This window comes from Neovison vison, chromosome 3 (genome assembly GCF_020171115.1).
Source record: "Neovison vison isolate M4711 chromosome 3, ASM_NN_V1, whole genome shotgun sequence".
NCBI lineage: Eukaryota > Metazoa > Chordata > Mammalia > Carnivora > Mustelidae > Neogale > Neogale vison.
The window spans coordinates 126,292,731-126,316,161 of NC_058093.1; the positions used below are offsets into that span (position 1 = coordinate 126,292,731).

At 56.4% G+C, this 23,431-nt stretch overlaps 1 protein-coding gene across 2 annotated transcripts in view; it reads left to right on the forward strand.

Moving 5' to 3' along the window:
- ZNF516 (zinc finger protein 516) overlaps positions 1-23,431 on the forward strand; it is a 109,754-nt gene that overhangs the window by 70,995 nt on the left and 15,328 nt on the right. For both annotated transcript variants that reach the window (XM_044242797.1, XM_044242798.1), the window contains exon 3: positions 20,644-22,086. In XM_044242797.1, coding sequence (XP_044098732.1) covers positions 20,644-22,086 — 1,443 coding nt within the window. The remainder of the gene's footprint in view (positions 1-20,643; positions 22,087-23,431) is intronic.

The following is a 23,431-nucleotide window of genomic DNA, read 5'->3' on the forward strand; positions in this document are numbered from 1 at the left end:
CCTGCTCCCAGTACAGCCAGCAGCAGGTGTCTCTGCCCCGCTGGGAGCAGCTGTGTCCTCCTGGCCCTGTCATGAATTCCGGTGCATGAATGGCAGCGTTCCTACTGGCACAGTCATCTTTCCTAAGGTGAAATTCAAGCGCCTCGTGTTTTGTTTCTTAGAATTAGCTTTGACTGTTTGCTTCAAAATAGTCGTCTTCGTTTTTCCTTTTAAATTTCACTTGGTGGAAGTGTTGTGTGGACTGTACGATTCCCTGCGGTCTTTTGGGCACAAGTTGAAGGTCGTAGGATTTTATTAATTTTGATAATGAAATACTCATCATTAATTAAATTTGACAGTGGAATGTTGGTCTTCCAAGGGTTTCATTCTGGGATTTCTGATCTTACAAAAGTATAGAGTTTTCATGAATTTACAGTACATACTCCTGCAGGGAACAAACACGGTAAGGACGGCGTTATTTTCGTGGACTCGTTTCTCTGGGCTCCCGTCTCCTGGCCGTGTGTGTGCGTGCGTGTGCGCGCGTGTGTGTGTGTGTGTGTGTGTTGGGAGCGTGTACGTGTACACACGTCCACTGGCTGCGTGCGTCCCGCAGATGGTACCTTCTGTCAGCGTCACGTCACGCAGCTCTCGCTCCCGTCTGAAGCGAGGTGGGCCCGGTGTGTTGAGCTCCTGGGTTTGGCTTTGGCCGGTGGCCGGGAGGTGAGCCCTCTCTGAGCAGGACTCTGTCCGGTGTCTCTGGGCCCACAGTTTTGTTGGGGTTTGTGAGCAGCTCCGCGCCCGGCCTGGGGCTTGAACTCACGACCCTGAGATGGAGGGTCGCACGTGTCACGGACTGAGCCGGCCCCGCGCCCCTGGAGGCCCAGAGCTTAGGCTGACTTCGCTTCCAAGCGTTGTAGATGTCGCCCTGCACCTGTCAGGAACGTTTGCACCGCTGGTGCCTCACGGGAAATCCCGGCGCCGTGTGTGGCGGCTTCCTGGGCGCGAGAGAGAGCAGAGAACAGTCCCCTGGGACTCCCGTGCATTTGCCAGTCTCGAAAGGCCCCGCTTCCGTGTCCCGTGTGTCCTGACCCCGCTGTCTCGCTCTCCCGGAGTCACGGGGGCACCGCTGGGCACACCCTGGGGGGCAGCGTGCTGCCGGTTCCTGCTCGTGCCCAGGAACGGGTGCGCTTCCCGCCGTGGGGTGTCCCGCGGGTCGGCTCCTTGCTGCCGGGGCTGTGTGGCTGTGCGGAGCGAGGTGCGCTCGGACTCTCGGTTGTCCCCGGTGGCGGGTGGCACGCACAATGACGGGTCCCAGGATGTGCGTTGCTGTGGGACCAGGTCGGGGGGACGTGCTGCTTTGCCCCTGGCTCGGCCGCTGGCGCCTGCCTGACCCGAGCGGGGTCCCAGGCGTGCTCCCTCAGAGGACTTTGTTCGACTCTGCTCTGGTTTCATTTTCTGCGCCTGCCCGTGCTTTGTTTCACCGTCCAGAGGCCGCGAGTGTGAAGGGGGCACAGCCGCACGGCCTGGGGTGCCCTTTCCCGCCCGACGGCGGCATTCACGGGCCCGGGCTGTGTGCGGGGCTGGCGGTCCCGCGCTCTGTTGCATTTTACTCTTGACGCGGCAGAGCGGGCTGTAACCTGCTCTCTGGAGGGGCTCAGAGTTCACTAACCCGCCCTCCTTGCTTGCCCCGAGAGCACCAGGGTTCTGGCGGGTGTGTCTGCAGCCGGGAGACCCCCACCGCCGGCTTCTGCACCTGAGCCTGCCCCGGGCAGGTGCGAGACCCGGGCGGGGGGAGGTGCCGACAGCCGTCTGCACGCTCCCAGGTGTGCGCTGTGCCTCCGTCTCTAAGAGGGAGACCCCGTTTGTTCCTGGATCATCAGTGAAACTGTTGGGACTCGCGTGAAGGGGAATGTGACTGTCTCCTGGGAACTAGCCCGTCTCGTGGGTGTACGGAAAGCTGCCGGCCGACCCTGAGCCCTGACGGATGCAGGCGGGTTGGCAAAGCCGAGAAGGGTCATGTCGGAAGGGAAAGGCCAGCCAAGCCGGGAGAGCTGTCTGCACAGGCTTCTGGCGTGCTTTGGAGGCTTCGGAGGATGCAACAGCTTCGAGTCAGGTGGCGGCGGCGGCATCCACGGGCACGGACGCTGTCACCATTCCTGCACGTGTGCGGGTGATGCCCGCCCTGACAGAGGGGCCAGCACAGAGGGACAGGAGTGTCCTGCATCGGGTAGGCTTGCGCTAGAGGTGACCTTCCACTGGCTGCTTCTCATAGGAGTGGGCTGCTAAGCAGATTTCAGTGCATGATGCTGTCCAGCTCGAGTGGATGCCACTCATCCAGATGGACCCCAGGCCCGTCAGATGGACACGGCCCTCTGCTGCCCGTCCCCCACTGGGATTACAGCTGGGCATCCAAACCACGGGCCGTTGTCCTGTGAGCCTAGCTGAGCGGGGAGAGGGTCCGCCATTGTCCCCTGCCCAGGTGAGGACGAGGCACTAAAGTAAGACATGCATGTGTCACACACCAACACGGGATTTCTGTGAAAACACAAAGGGGTTTATGCCTGGGCTTGTCTGTGTCACCGAGGAAGCCTTCCCTGTGGTTTTTAAGTCCAGTTTGTGCCGACCCAGACCCGCTGTTGGATCATCACAACATGCCTGAGTGTCTGGAAGATAAAAGGGGACCGAGAGCCCGTGGACGTCAGGCTGTCCCGGCTCCTCTAGCCGACCCCGCCCCACGCGTCCGGACACCTCTGCGGCTGCCGGCCTCCTCCGTCCTCACGCCTGCCCTCCCGGTCTCCATGCCTCCGGGGACTGTCCCCTTCTGGTCTGCTGTTGGCCCACACTCTTGGATGCTTGGAGAGTGTCTCACCACTCTTGGAGGCCTCGTGGGCCCCCTGTCCCCCATCAGCAGGCCAGCCTGCCTGGGACCACTTGAGCCTTTGCGGGGGCTCCTATTCCGCAGGGACTGCCCAGGCGCTGGCCGGGGGATCTGGGCTCCAGCCGAGGGCTTCTCAGCCTCATGCTGTTTACTTCTGAGCTGGTGGCTGTCCTGGGCTCGGAGGGGTGTTCCGCAGTGTCTCTGGTCCGCAGCCCTAGAGGCCAGCAGCCCTCAACCCCAGAGACAACCCAGACTGTCTCCAGATGTTGCCAGATGGCTCCGGGGCTGGGTCATCCTCGAGACCCACCGTGTGGGTGTAGTAGCTTAAGACAGACCGCGTGGCAGGAGGTGGAGCAAAGGGACGCTGTGCTGTGCCCTTTCTTCCCTTGGAAGGTATCTCATTTGCCGCTCTGAAGACTCCTTGAGCACCTCGTATTTGTACCCAAACCCCAGAGTGTCCGTGATTAGGCAGTGCCCGTGCACACACACTCCTTCAGCAGATGAAGTGCTCACGTTTCAGCAGCACTGAGACCCCGTTGGAACGTGCTGAAAGGCTGTCCAGCAAGTGGGGGTCAGGCCTTGAGGTGTCCTTTGGCCTGTCGTGCCTCTGCAGACCCTGTTCTGTGGGACCCGTGTCCCCTGGGAGCTGCTGGCTTGTGTCGTGCCGTGGTGCAGGGAAGCCACTGCAGGAGGTGCTTTCAAGGAAAGTTAGGATTGTTGATCGTGTTTCCTGCCCTGGATGCCCAAGCTGTGAGTATGGAACCTTTGCAGGGCCCGGTGTGCTCTCCTTGCTGCACAGAGACCCGGGATTTGCTGCCCGGGCGCTGGGAGGGCGGGTGCAGCGTTCTCCGTGGCTCACCAGACTGTGCTCTGCTGGACGCCATCATGTCTGCGCGGACACCCCCTGCCATGCACACGCACACACACACATGCACACACGCACGCACACTCACACTGCAGCGATCAAAGACACGGGCTCGGTGGTGGTTGGAGGGAGGGGAGTCAGGACGGGGGGACCGGGCCCCCCAAACTGTCTTCCTCGCTCTTGGCTCTGTGGTGACGGAGGAGGGCGGCTTGCCTCAGTGGCCCTTACCTCGCTCCTGCATCTGCTCAGCTGCTTTTCAGTAACTTACCTTCAGCACCAAAAATTGGTATCTGGCCCCTGGGTGCTTTGCAGAAGCCCCTGGGCGGGGGGGCGGTGCGTGGAAGGCCAAGGCCCTCGTTAATGTGACCACAGCGTGGAAACGTTGTGATTTCTGTCCCAGGGCTGGTGAGCTCCGGTGTGGGAACTTGCGAGCCAGTGGCCAGTGAGTCCCGCGGAGTGGAAGCCATCCAGCGAGGGCGCAGAGGGCCGCTCAGGACCCGTCTGGATGCCGGCCGGTTGGAGCTGTGGTTTTAAAGCAACAGGACAATTGCATGTGACTAGTAGAGTTTTAGCCAGATGCTAAAAATAAGCATTTCGTTTTTTGCAGTTGCGTGTTTTAGTTGTGGTGTGGTGTGTTCTGTAAACCATTAAGTAGACAGAAGTCTGTGAACGAAGGTGGGGAGAGGCGACCTTGTATTTGGGGCCCTTAGGTCCTGGTGGCGCTGAAGGTCAGTCAGTCTCCTGATGGCCTTAAGGGGCTGGATTGATGCTCTCAGTTTTTTAAAAAATGGCCTCAGCACACGTTTTCTCCTTTTAAAGAATGGTGGGGTTTTCAGTTTTGGACTTTGTAATTGTGGGGACATGTCCATGTTCGCAGGACTCAGGGTCGCAGGTGTAATTATCAGTTTGGGTACTTGCTGACCCCTGTGGTCCTCCTGACCCGGGCACGCTGTGGTTCTGTCATGGGAGGTCGTGTGTGTGTGTGTGTGTGTGTGTGTGTGTGTGTGTGTATGTGTGCGCGTGCACGCGGTGTGCGAGTCGCCCTGTAACCATGTGTGTGGGGAGCTCAGGGTGAGGACAGACAGGCAGACGCAGACACCGTGGGGAGAGGTTGGCTCCGGCTGGGCCTCGCAGGGCCTGGCGATCTCCAGGGTAGCGAAGGGATGACTCAGCAGGCCTGCGGATAATTAACGTCCGTGAACACAGTCTATTTTTAGACGTGGCTCATGGCTCTCAACCCTATGGCTTCAATTCTGCCACCACGACCAGTGGATCTTTTTCGGGCCTGCATGGAACTGTGAGCTGCCAGCATTTTGAAAGAGAAGGAGCTTACAAATGGGGTGGGGGCATGGTAGCCAGAGAAGGCTGTTTTCCAGGCCAGGGAGACACAGCGGCCGAGGGGGTGGGAGCTCGCTGTTCTCGGGGGACCTACAGCAGGATGGGGATGTGCGCGTCCGTTCGCGTTTGCAGTTGGCAGCTCGCCGTGCCCTGGGGAGGGTCTGGTTCTGCTGCATCTGTGGCCCCGTGGGAGCATCGGGGGTCACTCGGGACCCTGACCATGGGTCATAGACGTCATGGGACAGGTGAAGTGCAGGGAGCTGGTAGAACCTTCCAGGCTCTGGAGCGCCACTCAGATCACGGCCGATCGGGGCAGCGTCTACGCTGCTAGTTCCCGTTTGTTCCCATTTGATCCGATCAGCTCCCATCGCCTGTGTAGGGACAGCGGTGTGTGCTTGGCTCACTCCTGAGTCCGTGGGGGATCTCTGGCGAGTCCTGAGCTGCTTATTTAAAGAGCAGATAAATTAGTTACTTAGAATTGACTTCCACGGTGTCTCTCGCAAATAGGAGCACGCAGCTGAGGTGTGACCCGTGCCCACAGTGGATATCCTCGGAGAAGCCCCCGGTTGCCCTTCTGCTCCCACGCGTGCACACAACACACACACATGCACATGTATCTGCACGCGTGCCGTCGTCAATATCTGGAAATTGCCTGCACAGAGGCAGGGCTCCAAAATACTGCTTTTCTGGGTGCCCGTGCAGAGCTGGCCGTGTTCCTGAATGTGGGAGCAGCTCAGTGGCGGTGTGCTGTTGGCTGGGTGAGAAGCCGGAGCCTGTTCTGCGTCTTGGCCTGCTTGCCCCTGCCCTTGGCCCCAGTAGTGGGCGTCCGCGCTGGGCCACGGTCCGGGCTGGCCCCCGTGTGAGCCTGCCGCTGCGGGGCCTTCTCTGCGGGGGGACGCCAGGCAGAGTGGGGGACAGGCAGAGCTCAAGGCCTGTCCTTTTGGGTTCAGCCAGCAGAATTTGATGGCAAAGCTTTCCTTAGCTTTAAGAAAGTTTTAATTCATAGATTCGGGCCGCTGGCTTAGTCACCCAGCTCCTAGTAAACAATCTCAGAAATCCTATTTTGCAACTTCTTCTCAAAATAGCAGTAGGACTGAAATGGTAGAGGAAAATACATGGAGTAATCGGGGCTTCCCCGACTGAGCGCCGTTGTTCCCTCAAGCTTGGGACTCTGTCTTGACTCAAAAACTGTGCAGGTTGGCGAGAGCCGTCATTCCGGAGCTAAACTGAAGAGCCATAGGAGGGGGCGTAGTTCCCGCCTGTCACCAGAAACGAGAAAAAACGAAAAGTCGGGGATGGAGAAGTTCACAAAGGAGGAATGCACATGAGCTCTTTTGTTCCTTTTTGCATTTTAACGAAGAACATTTTCCTTAGGATCCCATGGTCACGACTCATGCCGGGGCTTCGGCAGCCTGCCTGAGACCCCAGAAAACTTCAGTGACGGACTTGGGGAAGAGTTGCCTAAATCATGACGTGAAACACGAAACAGTTCTGGCCACGAAGTATCTTTGGTGAAGTGAGACTGTTGAGATGCAGTATTTACGTAACGGTTGGAGCTCTCGGGGCGAGCTAGAACGGCTGTATGTGTTTGGCTGTCAGGTATGCATTCGTAACCATGAACGGCTTCAGGTCACCGGCTGAGCGTCCCCATGTGGACGAGACCGCCGGCCACACAGGCTCTGGCCGGTTTGTTAACTTTCCTGGCGGCCGCCTCGCTGCTCCTGGCTTGTGGGTCCTGCTTCGTCCTCGGCAGCGGCTCTCTGTGTCGGGAATCCACTAAAGCTGTGAGAGAAGGAATGCTTGATACTTAGTTTATATATTTACCTTCACGAGTAGTGACATTTGAACTTGGTGGGCATTTTGAGGGCGAATCCTGGCAAGTGCTCGGAAGAAGCCGTGCCCAGGTCTCATTGGCGCATCTTGTCAGAAGATACATAGGACATCACTCAAAGAAGGGAGTGATTTTAATTTAGACACGAGATTCTGTTTGTGGAAGGACAAAGGAGATCCCGCCGTGCCACGCATCCCGGGGACCATGCTGTCCTTTGAAGTGTTTCCGTCTTACTAGGTGCCTATGGCAGGTGCCCCCCACCCCTGCCCCAGGCCGTTCCCCCGAACCTGGCCTTGCAGCGCTGCCCACACAGCCCTCCTGCTGCTGGAAAGTGAGTGTGGGTGGGGAAAGGCCAGAAACGTGGCGGCTTGGCTCCGGTCCCACATGGCACCGGGTGCGGTCACGGTTCTCCCAGGTGCTCCGTGGTGGTCACCTGAGCAGGTGCAGGAAAGCCCCATTGGGGGACCCGACTAGGACCAAGCAGCTGTAGAGTTGCTTCCAGTTCATCACCTCCCTTCTACACACAATGTTAAATGACGATTCCTGATCCTCCGGCTCGCAGCGCCGGTAGCTTGTGTCCAGCACAGAGCAGACTGTGGGACACGGACAGGTGTGCAGACCTTACCTGCTGAACGAGGGCGGTGGCCGAGTGGTCTCCCACTGCATGAGGAAACATCTTTCAGAGACGCCGCGATCCTGCAACTAGAGCTCGGCCTTCAGACTTGAGTCTAGAGGGTCATGACTCAGCCGCTCCCCCCTTCTTAGAAGATCCGGCACTCGCACCCCTAGAAACAGCTTCTGTTTTAACTTTGGAGGGAACTGCTTCAAAGTCAGGGTGAAAATATCTGCTGATGAAGATTTTCAAGTCATTTTCTTAAGGACCCAAGTCGTTCAAATCAGCCACTAGATTATTAAGTTCCAGCACGTTGGACATTTACAGGTCCAGTCCCCCAGAGTCCAAGGCAGAGAAAAACGTTACTTGGTTAGACTTCGTGTTTGCCAAATCGTTCGAGTGCATCAGCAGGTGAAAGCCCTCTGCATTCTAACTGCCACCCGTCCTGATGAGCAAACACACGCAGATGTAAGATGCTTGAAGACCTTTTGATGAACTACTTCCAAATGCTGATGAAGCCCTTTCAGAAGAAACAGGCACGATTATGTTGACCAGACTTGAAAGCGCGCTCCTGGTGTGCATCTGTTGCTAATAAATTCCGTTGTTCAGAGGTCTCTATCTCTAGGTCCCATTTCTGGGCTCCGGGGACCACCCAGGGAGTCGGCAGGAGCCTGAGTGTTTCGGTTGTGAGCAGCCGCCATCTAGTGGCGGGCGGCCCGCATAGCGCCTGCCTCCCCAGGTCGGTCTGTAGGTCTGAAGATGATGCCAGTAGATAATCTGATTTTTTAAAAACAAGATCATTATAATTTCTTTGGAAATACCCAGCATTTGGGTTTTATATTCTTGGGGTAAGGAAGCAGGGGGAAGCTTCTAAACCGCGTGCCTGCGAGCTTGTGCGTGTGGTCCCCTTCGCGTGCGGGAGCTGTGCCACGCCGCCGTCTTCTCGGTCTTCCCGCTTCCCGGGTCCTGAAACACTTGGTGTGAGACGGAGCAGGGGAGCTCAGGAGCATTTTCTCGGTCGCCCCCGACAGCGACTCTAGGCTGCTGTCCCGTGAGCAAGGTCGGGACCACCCGAGGGGGATGGGGAAGGGCGTCCGGTGCTGAGCTGTCCTGTGCCTTTCCGTCCGCTCTCCTCCCGTGGTGACATTCCCAGACCCAGACGTGGTCGAAGGACCTTCCCGGCAGTTCCTTTGACCGTTTGTGGAAGATTTGATTTACTTTCCCGCTGGTTGTGCCGGGTGGGAATGTTCGTTGCTGCTCAGAGCACGGTTTGCAAATCTTTGTTCCGTGATTTCTTTGTGCATTTGTTTGTGTTTTTTCAAATGGATGAGTTGTCCTTTGCAGTTGGGTTTTGGGAGTGAAGGGGGTTGTGTTAAATGGATCGCTGCTATGAAAACAGACCCGGATTCTGTTCTCTTCAGCAGCAGTGGGGTTTTTGTTACATACACAGCAGCCACCGGGGAGTTGTGTTTTCATGGTTGAGTCAGGAAGCAGTTCGTGAGTTCGAGATTTCGAGAACGCAGTTGTGTTCACGGCGGGACAGACTGCGGGGCAGGGGCTGAAGCTCTGTGGAGACCCAAGGTGTCTGACTAGCCTCGGAAACCAGATTTTGTAGTTGAGGAGTAAGAAAACTTTTGAAATAGTTCTTTTCCGGATATTAAGCTTTAGGTTTTCTCGTATGAGCTGGTTCATTTGTTCAGTCAGAAAGCCAGTATTTAACTTGTAACCCTTTTTCTTCAGAAATCAAAGTACGGCTCCCAAAGTACGAAGGTTCTTAACTGTTTTTCTATTAATGCAAATTAGTTAGTTTTGCAGTTTGTTTATGTTAATAGATGACTTGTTTAAAATGAAAACTTGGGGGCACCCAGGTGGCTCAGTTGATTAAGCATCTGCCTTTGGCTCCGGTCATGATCCCAGGGTCCTGGGATCAAGCCCCCCATCGGGCTCCCTGCTCAGCGGGGAGTCTGCTTCTCCCTCTGCCTCTGCCCATCCCCTCGGCTGTGCAATCTTTCTCACTCACTCAGATAAAATCTTTAAAAAAAAATAAAATGAAAATGTATATTGTACTCACACAGAAAAAGCCGAGCAACTTGACATGTTCATTTGTAAGAATTGGAAAATATGATTAGCTGTTACCCATTATTTTAGCTACTGGCACTTTCCTTATCTTTAGGCTTTCTTCTTCTTTTTGTAGTTTATGTTGTGGGTGTAATGACCTTCGTGAGAGAGTTTAGAACACTTAGGAGAAGTTTTCCGGCCCCCGCACCGAACCTGCTAGACGGCAGACTGAGGTCTCAGGGTGAGTGGAGGGACCCCGCTGGTGCTCTGTGCTCAGTCCCAGGCTCAGGGTCCTGGATGGCCTCACAGCTCCGCGTTTGGTCCTGCCCCGTCTCCGCAGCGTCCGTGTTTGGTCCTGCCCCGTCTCCGCAGCCCCGCTGCTCCCCTCCCTCTGCCGACCGCACATTCCAGCTCTGTCTCGGGCTCCTGGTTATTTTCCCGCTTTCTGGAAGGTGAGCTTCCGGGTTAAACCAGCCCGTGGCAGTGTTTTCCTGCCTTCCCTCGGCATCGCTGGCACAGGATGCCGGAGTTGTGTGTTTTAACGGTGAAGCCCCGTGGGGAATGGAGCGGAAAGCCGTCTTGCGCGTCCCGTAGGTCCGACCTAAAACCTTCGACGGCCGGAAAGCTCTTGGAGCTCCTTTCAGGCCCAGGGCCAGATCGTCATTACGCCATCACGTTTCACAGAGAATCAGTGGCCTGTGTCCAAGCTTTTTCTCGTGGAAACATCTTTCCAGGGCACTTTTTTTTTTTTTTTTTTCAGACACCGTGCCGTTTTCTCTTTGTTAATGTTCGCGCGTCCATTGTCAAGGAGGTCCCAGGCTTCGACGAGAACCCCATGTCGGGTGGTTCCCCAGACGTGTTCCCTTCCCTCTGGCCTGGTTTTGGCGACCAGCTGTCCTGTTGTAAGACACGTAAATAGAAGATAAGAGAAGAACCTGCCGAGAACCGTTTACGAGCTGCAACGTTCTCGCTGTCACATCAAGGTTTTTATAACTGGTGATGTTTATTATAAAAGTTACTAGAAACTCATGAATACTAAAATTAACTGCTGATATGTTAGACTTATTTTTCTTTTTCTTCTTTTTTTTAAAAAAAGATTTTATTTGTTTTACACACACACACACACACACACACGAGCCTACAGGTTGAGGGGGCTGTGCCAAGGGAAAAGCAGGCTTCCCCTGAGCAGGGAGCCAGATTTGGGGGTTGATCCCTTGGGAGCCGAAGGCAGACGCTTCACTGACTGAGCCCCAGGCACCCCTAAACTTACTTCTCATCCAATAGTTCTCAGTAGACTGCTTCAGGCTCACAGCGCTTGAGATGTCCTCGGAGGAGGGCCATGTGCCGTGGAAAGCTCACATCACAGTACAGTTTAGGATAGAAACTATTTCTGCCTCAAGTGACGAACCTTCCCCCATGTGCCCCCTAATTCCTCCATATGTAGAATTAGTTTGCAGATCTTTTCAGGAAAGAGGAGCAAATAGGTGAGATATGAAGATCTCCTAAGTCACAGCCATTGGGACGGGCCAGCTGGGCACCTGCGTGTGCGCTTGCTGTCCGCCTGAGCACGGCCGCCGGTGGGGGTCCTCCCTGCAGATGGTACGTCTGGATTTTAATGAAGGGCTTGGGGCTGCTGATTGGATCCCATGCTCGGGTGGCACAGGACTCCCCGCGGGTGGGAAGAGGGCCCTGGAGAAGCTGCCTCTTCCTGCTTTCCGGGCCGCCTGGCGCAGACCCCGGGGAGTGCTGGGGAGGTGCTGGCTATCGTGGGGCCTTGTCCCTGCAGCCCACCGACCCTAGGAGGCCCGCTGGGCTGCCGCCGCCGTTTGCTGCAGCCGCCCAGACTGGGGCTGTCGCGGCTGACCTGTGTTTCCGTGCGATCACTGTTAGTTCTCCTGGACCGCCCTGTGCTCAGGCTGCCTGTCTTGGAGACAAAGTTCCTCTCCTAGAACCACGTGGCTGGAGAGCATCTGGGATCCATGTAGACAGCGGTGGAGGTTTGCCGCTCGTGTGAGGCCCGTGCTTCGCCCTCAGTGCACCCAGCCTGGATGGGGCTCCTTCCCAGGAGAAGCCACACCGAGCTGTCCCTGCGTGGCGTCTCTCTGCTGCTCCTCCAGCAGGTGCACGGCCACAGCGAGGAGGCGGCCGGGGACGCCCTGCTGCATCATCCGAGCGCGGCCTGGTCCCGCACGCCGCTCTGCAGCCTGTGCACCTGCCCTCGGCCGCTGTCGGACGCAGGAAACAGACCGTTCTTGCTCCGTCTTCCGCGTTCAGCTCACGTTCGCTGCAGAAATGGTGTTTATTTTTCCAAAGAGGCGGCCTTGGGGACCAGCAGAGGCGCAGGCAGTGGCTTGCTCAGCAGTTGGCCCTCGGAGCTGGTTGGCGGCTGGGGTGGCCCCGTGCCCTCTCGCGGCCCGAGGAGGACGCTGACGGAGTCCGCGGCGGGACCGGCCCGAGGCGCGTGGCGGCCCGTGGTACAAGCGAGGGTTCCGTTCTCGGGTCTGTGGGAACCGGGCGGCGGGAGGGCGGCGGTAATAATGGGAAGTTCTCATGCTTCAGCGAGAGTGAGACGGAGGGTGTTGCCCCAGCCGGGCCTGTCCTGCCAGCGTCCGAGCGGGCGTCCGATTTCACTCGTGGGCCGAGGAGTCCAGAGCGCGGGTCCCCTCGGAGCTCCCCAGGTCTGAGCAGTGCGGGGACCCCGTCGCCGTGAGCCGTGTCAGCGCCGGGCCTGCCCCCACTGCCGTGACTGGGCCCTCACAGCAGTTCCACGACCCGCGCTGGGTCACTGGGTTGCTACCACGGTGGGTAACTGTGTTGGCGGTTCTGCACGGTGCGGGGACCGCAGGGCCTCGCGACCACCCGCACAGCCTTCACTTTCCGTCTCTCCAACCCATGAGAAGCATCTGCTGAACTGACCGGTTCATAATTCACCTCATACTTTTTGGGGTGCTTTCCTGTGCTCCGTCTTGTACACATGACCCGTGCACATTGAATGACTTGTCTTACTTGTTTGTTAATTCGGTGTGTGTCCGTGGAACGTCTGCCTCGTGCCAGATGTGCCAGATGCTGGCGAGAACAGTGTCTGGTTACTGTGTGTTTTTGGAGTTCAGAGGCTTTGGGGAGAGGCGGAGAGGACGTGCCTCCACACACAGCACCGAAGCAGACAGAGCAAGAGGTGGGAACGGATGTGTGAGGGGGTGTTATTTAATGAAGGGTGGTCAGGGACGTGCTCCTCAGGGAGGGGGTGGAGCCTGGGCCTGGGGGGACAGTGGCTGTGGGCGTGTGGGAAGCCCACGCCGCCGGGTGGTGGACGTGCCAGATGAGAGCTTCCCTCCTACGGTCAAATGCTTGTTCTAGTATGGCCCAAGGAGGTGTTCTGCAGACCGTCTCAGTGACTTTGTTACGTACTTTCTAAAATATTCCTGCCATGCCTTAGGTGACCGGGCACTTGTTCACATATTTTTTGAGGGCAGAAACGTGTTAAAGGGATGGAGGGAGGCTTTCAGACACACAGACGTGGAATAGAGTTTCAGTTCCCCCAAATGGCCCGTAGCTCTATTGGGGGAAAGCGTGGTGGTTGGACCGTGGAAAGCTGTGGATCAGCACTCCCTCCGGACACCGGCAGCTCTCTGCTCAGAGCTGTAGGCTCTCCCTGTGCTCCACGGCCCCCAGGGGAGCTTGCTTTCCCCAGAGCCCACTTTGAACCTGTTGAAGGCTGGCTTCTGCGTGAAGAGCCCTGGGTCCCCCCAGAGTCTTGCTGACCAAGAGATTCGAGACCTTTTCCCCATGGTCTGCAATTTTGTCTCCTCTCGACCCTGGAGTTCCTCACCCTCTGCTTCTCTGTCCTGCTGCTCGTTCCTGGGGACAAAGAGCAAAGGATCACACACGGTCTGCCATGAGGTAGAGTGTCCCTGTCCTGTCCCTGTTGTGGCACTGCCCACTTCCTGCGCCTTTAGTCCTGTTCCCGAGGGCAGCCTGGCTGGGGGGCCGTGAGGAGCTGACCTGGCTGCCAGTGGTTCCCCGACACGGGTGAAGTGGCTTCGTGGAAAGTCTGCTGATGCAGGGCGGTGATGTGGTACATGGACAGAGCAGCCACACTGCCACTTGTGGGCTTCTGTTACGGATGGTGGTAGCAGGGAATGTCCAGTGAGATCCACTGGTGTTGGGCTCCGAGCCAGTCCTCCGGATTCATGGCCGAGCTCCCTCGGGTGAGGCACAGGGGAGACTGTGGATCATGGGGGCCGGTCAGTGTGCAGGAGATCTGCCAAGGCCCTCAGCACACAGCTGCTTGCGGGGCCCAGAGCATCACCAGGAAGGGTCCGTCAGGGCTGTTTTGTGCAGAGGGAGGCCAGCCATCAGGGGGCGTTTTCCTGGGTTTGTGCTCAGTGAGAAGTTTCTATTTTGTTTGAACCAGAAGAGTGGGAACGTGAGAAATTATGAAGAGAACAAAACTGGGGCATCACATTACCTGATTTCAAGCTATACTACAAAGCTGTGATCTCCAAGACAGCATGGTACTGGTATAAAAACAGACACATAGACCAGTGGAACAGAGTAGAGAGCCCAGATATGGACCCTCAACTCTATGGTCAAATAACCTTCGACAAAGCAGGAAAAAATATACATTGGAAAAAAGACAGTCTCTTTAATAAATGGTGCTGGGAAAATTGGACAGCTATATGTAGAAGAATGAAACTTGACCATTTGCTTACACCGTACACAAAGATAAACTTGAAATGGATAAAAGACCTCAACGTGAGACAGGAATCCATCAGAATCCTAGAGGAGAACACAGGCAGCAACCTCTTCGATATCAGCCACAGCAACTTCTTTCAAGATACGTCTCCAAAGGCAAAGGAAACAAAAGCAAAAATGAACTTTTGGGACTTCATCAAGATCAAAAGCTTCTGCACAGGAAAGGAAACAGTCAACAAAACAAAGAGGCAACCCATGGAATGGGAGAAGATATTTGCAAATGACAGCACAGACAAAAGGTTGATATCCAGGATGTATAAAGAACTTCTCAAACTCAACACGCACAAAACAGATAATCATATCAAAAAATGGGCAGAAGACATGAACAGACACTTCTCCAATGAAGACATACAAATGGCTATCAGACACATGAAAAAATGTTCATCATCACTAGCCATCAGGGAGATTCAAATTAAAACCACATTGAGATGCCACCTTACACCAGTTAGAATGGCCAAAATTAGCAAGACAGGAAACAACATGTGTTGGAGAGGATGTGGAGAAAGGGGAACCCTCTTAGACTGTTGGTGGGAATGCAAGTTGGTGCAGCCACTTTGGAGAACAGTGTGGAGATTCCTCAAGAAATTAAAAATGGAGCTTCCCTATGACCCTGCCATTGCACTCCTGGGTATTTACCCCAAAGATACAGATGGAGTGAAAAGAAGGGCCATCTGTACCCAATGTTCTATAGCAGCAGTGTCCACGGTCGCCAAACTATGGAAAGAACCAAGATGCCCTTCAATGGATGAATGGATAAGGAAGATGTGGTCCATATACACTATGGAGTATGATGCCTCCATCAGAAAGGATGAATACTCAACTTTTGTAGCAACATGGACGGGACTGGAAGAGATTATGCTGAGTGAAATCAGTCAAGCAGAGAGAGTCAATTATCATATGGTTTCACTTATTTGTGGAGCATAACAAATAGCATGGAGGACAAGGGGAGATGGAGAAGAGAAGGGGGTTGAGGGAAACTGGAAGGGGAGGTGAGCCATGAGAGACTATGGACTCTGAAAAACAACCTGAGGGTTTTGAAGGGGCGGGGGGGTGGGAGATTGGGGGAGCCAGGTGGTGGGTATTAAGGAGGGTACGTATTGCATGGAGCATTGGGTGTGATGCATAAACCAATTCTGTTACGCTGAAAATAAAGAAAGAAAGAAAGGAAGGAAGGAAGAAAGGAAGGAAGGAAGGAATAGATAGAAATTATGAAGAACTTGCAAAGAAGCAAAGAGCCAGAGTCCCGTAGTAGAGGAGTGTGTGGCGGCCCGAGCTCACGAGTCAGCCACTAGGAGAACTTGGGGATTAGAAGTCGGGGCTGTCACTCCGCTCTGCCCCACCCAGACACCGCGTCCCCCTGTCACTCGGCCGTCCCCGAGTGCATGCTGGGAGAAATCGTCACGCGCCGGGGTTCAGGTTGCAGCTCACACAGTGACAAAGCTTTTTTTAAAAGGTGGGGCTCTGTCCTGAACCTTGCTGACACTTAGTGTGCAGAAAAGGGACTCTTTCAGAGGAACGGGGGTGCCAGAGAAGCACATGACACCAGCAGCTTGTGGTCCCCTGTCACTGGGTCCCATAGAACCTCGTGGTTGGGTGCAGGTCACTGGGTGCCAGTCACTTGGCCTCGCAGACACTCGGTCACTTGGTTCCTGGGAGCCAACTCAGGCTTCCACGTGCCTGTCCCCAGGAGGAGCGGCTGCATGTCCGCCTTGGCCTCCCCGGCCGCCAGGTCCTCTGTGACTCCCAGGTGTTCGCCCTGTGTTGACTCCTCTGCTCCCTGGTCTTGGCCACAGTTTGAATCACCCCAAGGTTTTTGGAGAAAAGGCTGAGGGTAGGCCCCTCCCCTGAAAGACTGGCTCTTGGTCCAGGCTTGGGAATTTCTCACCCATGATGGTTTGCGTATTTCTGGGTGATTCTAGGGTGTAATCAGAACACTGCCCTTGATGAGGAAGTCATCCCCTTGTTCATCCCATACTGAGTGAATGAATGTCTGAGGTATACAGCCACCAGTCCCCTTGTCTAGGTAGAGGAGTCCAAGATCCTGCAAGTCTTTTTCATATGGCTTGGTTTCCAGAAGCTTCTCCCCAGTAGGCCTATTCTGGACATGGTCCCATTCATCTTCTCTGCTCTTGGTGTGTGGCTCAGAGCCGGGGCTGGGCTCTTCCAGCTAGATGTCTGCCTGAGGACGCTTTCTTGATCTAACATACTGGGCTTGTGGTCCTCTAGGACCCTGGAGTCTTTTTCACAACACAGCTCTTAAGCCAGACCTTTCACTTTCTGTGCTTTCTGTTTTTCCTCATGGGATTTCCCGTTATTTTTCAGCCTTTGTTATATCTTGTTGAAAACTTTTGAGTCTTTGTTTTGTTACTGAAGGTTTTGGCTGTTTCTCCTAGCTGAGTGTCAGTCTTGGATCTGATAAACTTGTCTAGTCCCATTTCTTCATTGAGGGCCCTGGTAGAAATGACGGTGGGAGCACAGACACTGAACACGCCCAGGTGAGCACCCCTGTGTCGGGGCAAGGATGGCACCCCAGTCCGAGGCACCATGGGGCCATGTCCAAGGCCTGCTCGTCTCTGAGACATAACAGCACACAGGCCTGCTTTTCAGTTGTGGGTTTTTAATGGAGCAGGGAGGGGGAAAGAGGCGGTAATAGGCACAGAGAATTAAGTGCCTTAAAGTGGGTATAAAAATGAAAACAGGGATGTGTGGTGAAAATCAGATCCGTCATCAGGGTGGAAGGGGACACGAGGGATGGTGAAAACGGTGAATTTGTTGTTACGGATGTCTTACCACAGTAAAAAAATTGAGAAAGAAAAAGTCAAAGGGGAGTAATTTTTCTTACCGAGTGCCTTTCCACTGTATCTTGTTTCAGGGTAGTTGTGTGTGTGTGTGTGTGTGTGTGTGCGCGCGCGCACACATGCATGTGTTCACGTGTGTGTGCATGTCTGTGTACGGGGTTGCTGCGGACATTTCCAATGGTGACGTCCCCTCCTCCACCGGCCTTCTGGGGCGGCTGGGGGTCTGCAGGGAGCTGTGTGTGCATGCGTGTGTGCGTGGACGGCACGTGTGCATGCACAGTGACCTGGGCAGTTGCAGATGTGGGGCAGGTGTCAGCTGCAGAAACTGGATCAGCGCCGCACGCCTCCCAGCGCTGCCAGGATGGTCCTCTTGAGGGAGAAACAGGTTTCACACACATTGTCCTTCGAGCCAAGGAGAGGCAGGCCATGGAAGACGTGTGTGCCCACATATGTGTGCACTCACGTGCATGGTTCCATACGCACACGCACGTGCAGGTATGTTTTCAAACGCCCACACCTCATCACACGCACACACTGTGCACACACATGTCCATGTGTGCACACGTGTTCCAGTGCACACAGGTGTCCATGTGTGTACACACAATTCCAGTGCACACACGTGTTTGCGCACACACACCTGTGTGCTCACACACACCTGTGTGCGCGCACGTGTATGCACGCTTCCTGTGTGTGCATGTGTCCACGTGTATGTTCCAGTGCACACACATGTGCATGTTTTCGTGTGCATACATGTGTGTTCCTGTGTACACGCCCATGTGCACACATGCGTGTGTGGTGGTGATCACCCTGTTGGATGTGCAGATGTGGGGTGGTGACTCAGCTGTGGTTCCCAGGGCTGTGCGGGTCTGGCTGCTCTGTACCAGGCACCGGCTCCGGGGTAGGGGCTGTGGCCAGACGGCACGGCGGCTGCTTCCTGCAGGGACGCTGACTTGCTTTGCCTCTCAGAGCCCGTGTCTTACCTGCAGACACTTAGCCTTGTGGCCAGGGTCACCCACACTTGTTGCTGGAGAGTAACTCAGGCCCCAAACTCAGTGTTGGGTTTCAGCAACCCCTTTGTTGAAGCCTCATCAGTTGCTTGGAATGAGCTCCCCATGTGCTCACGGAGCAGGTGGCTGAGGAAGTGCGCCTGAAGTCTACCCCGTGGGTGACTTGCCCGTGTCAGCAAAGTTGGAAATGGCACTCAAGAACCCAGGAGCATGGGGCCCATGGGCGGCCCCTCCGCACCTGCTTTGGCCTGTTTGCCCTGAAGCTTGGCAGCCTCAAGTGAGCTCCCTGGCTTCATGGGACGGGCTGGAGGTGCTTCTCTGCGGTGAGCTGGGGTTCCTCAGACCCGTAGTAGGGAACCTCTCAAAGGAAAGGGCTCCAGGGCGTGAGCGCTGTAGGTTCTGGGTTTGAAGAAGCACCTGGTTCCTCAGCAGCACCCCCGTCCCGCCTTTGATGGTGGATTGTTGGCGTCTCCTCCTGAGCTGTCCTCCAGGAGTCAGACGGCCTCTGGGAAGGAGTCCCTCCTTTTTCTCCCAACCAGCTTCCTGTGACCCCAGCTCTGCCGTGCTATCGATGGCTCTGATGACCCCGTGTCACGTCTCATCTTGTGATTTAGTGTCATGGTCAGGGGTATTGAAGTCACGCTGTGATGTTTTAAAATCCTTTCTGGGAGCATAAGATGTGGGGCCTTGGACAGATTGCTTTGAAACCTCCACAGATGTGCAGTGTCAGGTTACGCGGTTCTCTCTTTCAGTTTCGGAATTCAACTCCTAGTCTCTGGCATGTGTTTTCATAAATCCATATTCCTTTAATACAGGAAAGACGAGGCCCCCAGCCCCCGGTGTTTCTTTCTCTGGATAGTTTAAAAGTGACTATGACATTCTGAGCATCAGTGGGAATTGAACAAAGGCCCCGAGGTTTCCACGTGTTTAGTCCCAGGTCAGGTACCCTCTTGTCAGCAGAAGTTCCCCGGGTTGCTCAGTGTGCCTTCCGGGGAACAGGACGTTGTACTTAGGACAGACACATACCCCAGAGTGGCTCACATGTTAGCATTTTGGTGCAGACAGGAATATTTATCCTTTCTGCGTCTTCTTATCTCCTCACCCATCCTGCCCATCACTACATGCTGGTCACGTATTATGTGAGTCATAAGCCCTTAAAATTGCATGAGAGTGGCTCACTACCTACTAATGGAAACTGCACATTTGTTACTGTGCTCCTTCTGATCTCTGTCAAAACCCGTTCTCTGAAGGCTGCCCTCCTGCCTTCATGGAGATCCCTTTGGAATACATTAAAAAAAAAAAAACCTATTTGATGGGATTTCTGACACTTAACCCCCCAAAATATACTTAGAATAATTTTAAAGAACATTTTTTTATAAATAGGTACCTACGTTTCACTGCAGATATTTAAGGGTGTGACTATCCTTAAAGACCAGCAGTACTGGGCCTTGCCGTCAGTGGGCACCCGACACTTTGACCCGGCAGCGGTCGCAGGGGCGTCCGGCGGGTGTTCACAATGAAGAACCTGTGTTGGAAAGTTCTGAGACATCCAGAAAGGATCGCACACCTTCCCGCTGTTGGGCTCGCTGCACCCGAGCTCATCCGTGCGAGTGCGAAGTGCACTTTCTCTCAGGTTGTGCTCATCCCCTTGGGGTGTGGTCTGGCCTGGCTGCGGAGGCTTTCGCCTGTCGGGCCTGAAGGGCAGGGAGCCTCGCTCCCACCGGCCGCTGAGCACTCCACGCAGCGTGGCTTGGGCAGAGGCCGGCCTCCCTGGGGCAGGGCCTCCGGGCGCACGCGGGTGTCTCTTGCAGGAGCACTGCGGGCGGGAACCGCAGGGGCAGCATTCAGGGTCCCCGTCCCAGACACCCCTCTGGGGAAGGGCAGGGATGCGTGGCCTCACTTACCTCCCATGCCTCTGAAGGGAATCTTCCCGTGTCGAGGCTTTGGACCGGAGGAGTGGACCTTGAGACAGAGTGTCACTCGGGACCCTTTCTGGATCAGTCTGAAGCTGACCTGTAGCCCAGACACTTCTGCGGCAGTCACGGGATCCCCTGGGCAAAGTGAGCCATTTTCAGGCCCAGCCTCTGTGTGACCGCGGGCTGCGTGTCACGGTCCTGCAGTCCTCTTGGCTTACGTCCCCGGGGTCCCTAACTGTGCTGCATTTAGAGAGTTCTCGGAAAGGCATGGGAAGCTTGTGCTAGTACGGAGCAAGTGTTTCTTGGTGTCTGATACAACTAATTACCCTCTGTTCACGAGTAACCGCAGGGTTGCAGGCAGCTAGATTTTATTTCTCCTGACAGTTTGTTGAGTTAATCAACCGAAGAAAGAAACCCCACCCCAATACCATCCTTCTGCCCTTAAAGCTGGCCCGCTTTTGAGGGTGTTGTGGCGAGACCCCGTTGTTTCCCGAGGACCTGTGCACCCTCTGCGCGCGAGGGCCACAGTGCCTTGGGGTGTGCTGCTGTGCGTCTTCTGTTCTGATGAGAAGTGGTAACTTCACGTTTTACGTTTGACCCTCCAGGGGGAAAGCCTCTCCACTTCCGCTTTTCTGAAGAGGCAGCCTCGACCGCGCTCGCCAGCGGAGACCAGGGTCGCGCGCCCCGGACTGCCGCGTCACACACCGACACCGGGGAGCCCGGAGTGGGGAGCGCAGCCTCTGCGTCCGCACTCGGAAGCAGGAGCCAAGACGCTTCCAAGAGAGCAGAGCAGCCCCGGTTTTCCGTGGGCGTCAAAATGCCGGCGTTTCACCCGAAGCAGGAGGCTGTGGTCTCCAGGGACGCCGCCGACTTCCCTTTCCATTCAGATCAGTCTTTCCCCGAAGGAGCCGACCTGCCGCTCTTGTCCACGAGCCCGGCTCAGCCCCTGAAGGAGAAGCCGTCTGACTTGCACATGAAGGAGCACGCTGCAGGGGGCCGGAGGGGGCCGGCCCCAGACCTGGCGCCCCTGGACCTCAGCGAGAGATCGAGCCGGGACGACCCCAGCCACAAGGAGCTGGCCTCGTCTCTGCAGGCCGCGCTGGCCGTTCACCCGTGTCCTTACTGCAACCACAAGACCTACTACCCCGAGGTCCTGTGGATGCACGAGCGCGTGTGGCACAGGGTCAGCTGCAGCTCCGTGGCCCCCCAGTGGATCCAGCCCAATGGCTACAGGAGCATCAGGAACAACTTGGTTTTCCTTGCCCGGAGCGGACGCACGGGCCCCCCGCCTGCCCTCGGGGGCAAAGAGTGCCAGCCGCTGCCCATCGCCCGGTTCACACGCACTCAGGTGCCAGGTGGGGTGCCGGGGCCCAAAGGCGGCCCCTCCCCCCTGGGCGTGGCCACGAAAGCCGCCAGCCTGCCTAAGAGCAAGGACAGCCACTCCGGGGGCCCTTGTGCGCTTTGGGTAGCCGGCCCTGACGGGCCCCAACAGGCCAAAGCCGGCCACGGCCCCGAGCCACATGGTGCCCCCGCACCGCCGTCCCTGCCGAAGCCCAGGCAGGAGGCTGGCCCGAGAGCGGGGCCCGCGGCAAGCGGCGGTGGCTTCAGCCGATGTGCCACCCCCACGCCCTCCGTCATCGCCCGAGCAGGAGCCCAGCCCCCCACAGGTAGCAGGCCGGGGGACAAGTATGTCATCCCTCCCACGGAGGCCAGCCTCGGCCCCCCGCAGAAGCACAGTGCCCCAGACCCTCCGAAAGCCAAATTCAGCCCTCATCCTCAGGGTCCGCCGCACGGGAAAGGCGATGGGGGCCCCCCTCTACCTCCTCGCGAGCCCCCCTCCAAGGCCGGCCAGGAGCTGCGGCTGCCCACCAGCTGCGGAGCGGGCCCCAGGGGGAGCTCGGCCGTGCAGGCCAGCAAGCCGGAGCCCGCAGCGGACGGCCGCGAGAAACGCCTGGACATCCTCAGTGTCTTTAAGACGTACATTCCAAAGGACTTCGCTTCTCTGTACCAGAGCTGGGGTGCCAGCGGCCCTGCACTCGAGCACAGAGGTAAGACGGGCGGCCCCCACCCTGCCCTGCGGGCACTGGCACAACGGTCCTCTGCAGGCCCCGCGGCAGCCTCTCCCCACGGGCACCACGGGGTGCGGCAGCTGCCGGCGGCCAGCCGTGCGTCTGAGCACCGAGCGGAGAGCGCGGGGCCCGTGCACCCTCCTGCCCCCCAGCTCTGCCTGCCAGGGTTCGGGTGCCCAGGGCTGGGGCGTGGGCGGGAGCCTGCTGGCCCCGCAGGCCTTCCCTCCTGGGGCTGTTAATTCGGGAATGCGGACGTTTCACGGGAGCGGGCAGCCTTGACGCCCCTCACGTCCTTTGTTTTTTTATGTTTTTTAATTTTTAAAAAATTTTTTAGGTAAGTTCTTTGCCCAGCATAGGGGTCAAACTCATGCCCCAAGATCAGGAGTCACAGGCTCTCCTGACGGAGCCAGCTGGGTGCCCTTTCCTTTGTCATTTTAAACATAGAATCAGTAGATGTTCATGGTCCCTTTTCTCTCAATAGGTGGGAATGTTCACTTGAAGAAGCAAGTGTTTTGTTTCTGTACGTACGTAATTGAAAAGCGCGTAGTTCAGTGGTGTTAGTGAGCAAACCCTGCGGAGTATGGATGTATCATAGGACGACTGGGGGACTGGCTTGTGCCGCCATTTGAGAAAAGACAGACCGTTAGTGGCCAATTTCTGCCGGTGTCTGGGTATCGACACCTTGTTGCGAGGACCCGCGAGGGAAGGCACACGCCGGATAGGACGCCCTCCTCCTTGGGCGTGAATTGTGGGGGCTCTCCCTTAACAGAGCACAAGGAGAGCGAAGGATTTGCTGTTAAAAACCAAAGATCAAGCAGCTGGAGACCCTGCGGTGCTCTCTCTGTCCATTGCCGTTCTCTGGTCTCAAGTGTTCACACACCTGTTGCTACAGCAGGTCACCGTCAGAAGTGACCTTTGCCTTCAGGCCCCTCAAATTCCAGCAAGGTGGAGGCACTTTTGGGGAACGTGGTTCATGGTTTGGCGGCAGTTGGGTGAACGGCGAGGCGTCCCACACCCGTGGTGTGGCTGTGGGTGCCTCGCCGAGAAGGCGGGTCTCGGTCCACGTTCGCAGGGACTTCGGAACCTTGGGCACGCTGGAGCCGTCCTGGCGTGGCTCGCGGTGCCTTTGGCTCCCGGGAACACTACGGTGGGAAACGCTCGGGGTCCCACAGTCTCGGAACTTTTGCCAGTGGGGTCCTCATTCGAGGCTGGCATCTGTTCCTTTTTGCTTAGAGCCCACCCTTCCTGGGAACTTTCTAGAATGAAGCTAAAGGCACGGAAGCCCAGAGGTCGCTGAGACGCGCCATCACCGAGGTGCTGGGAG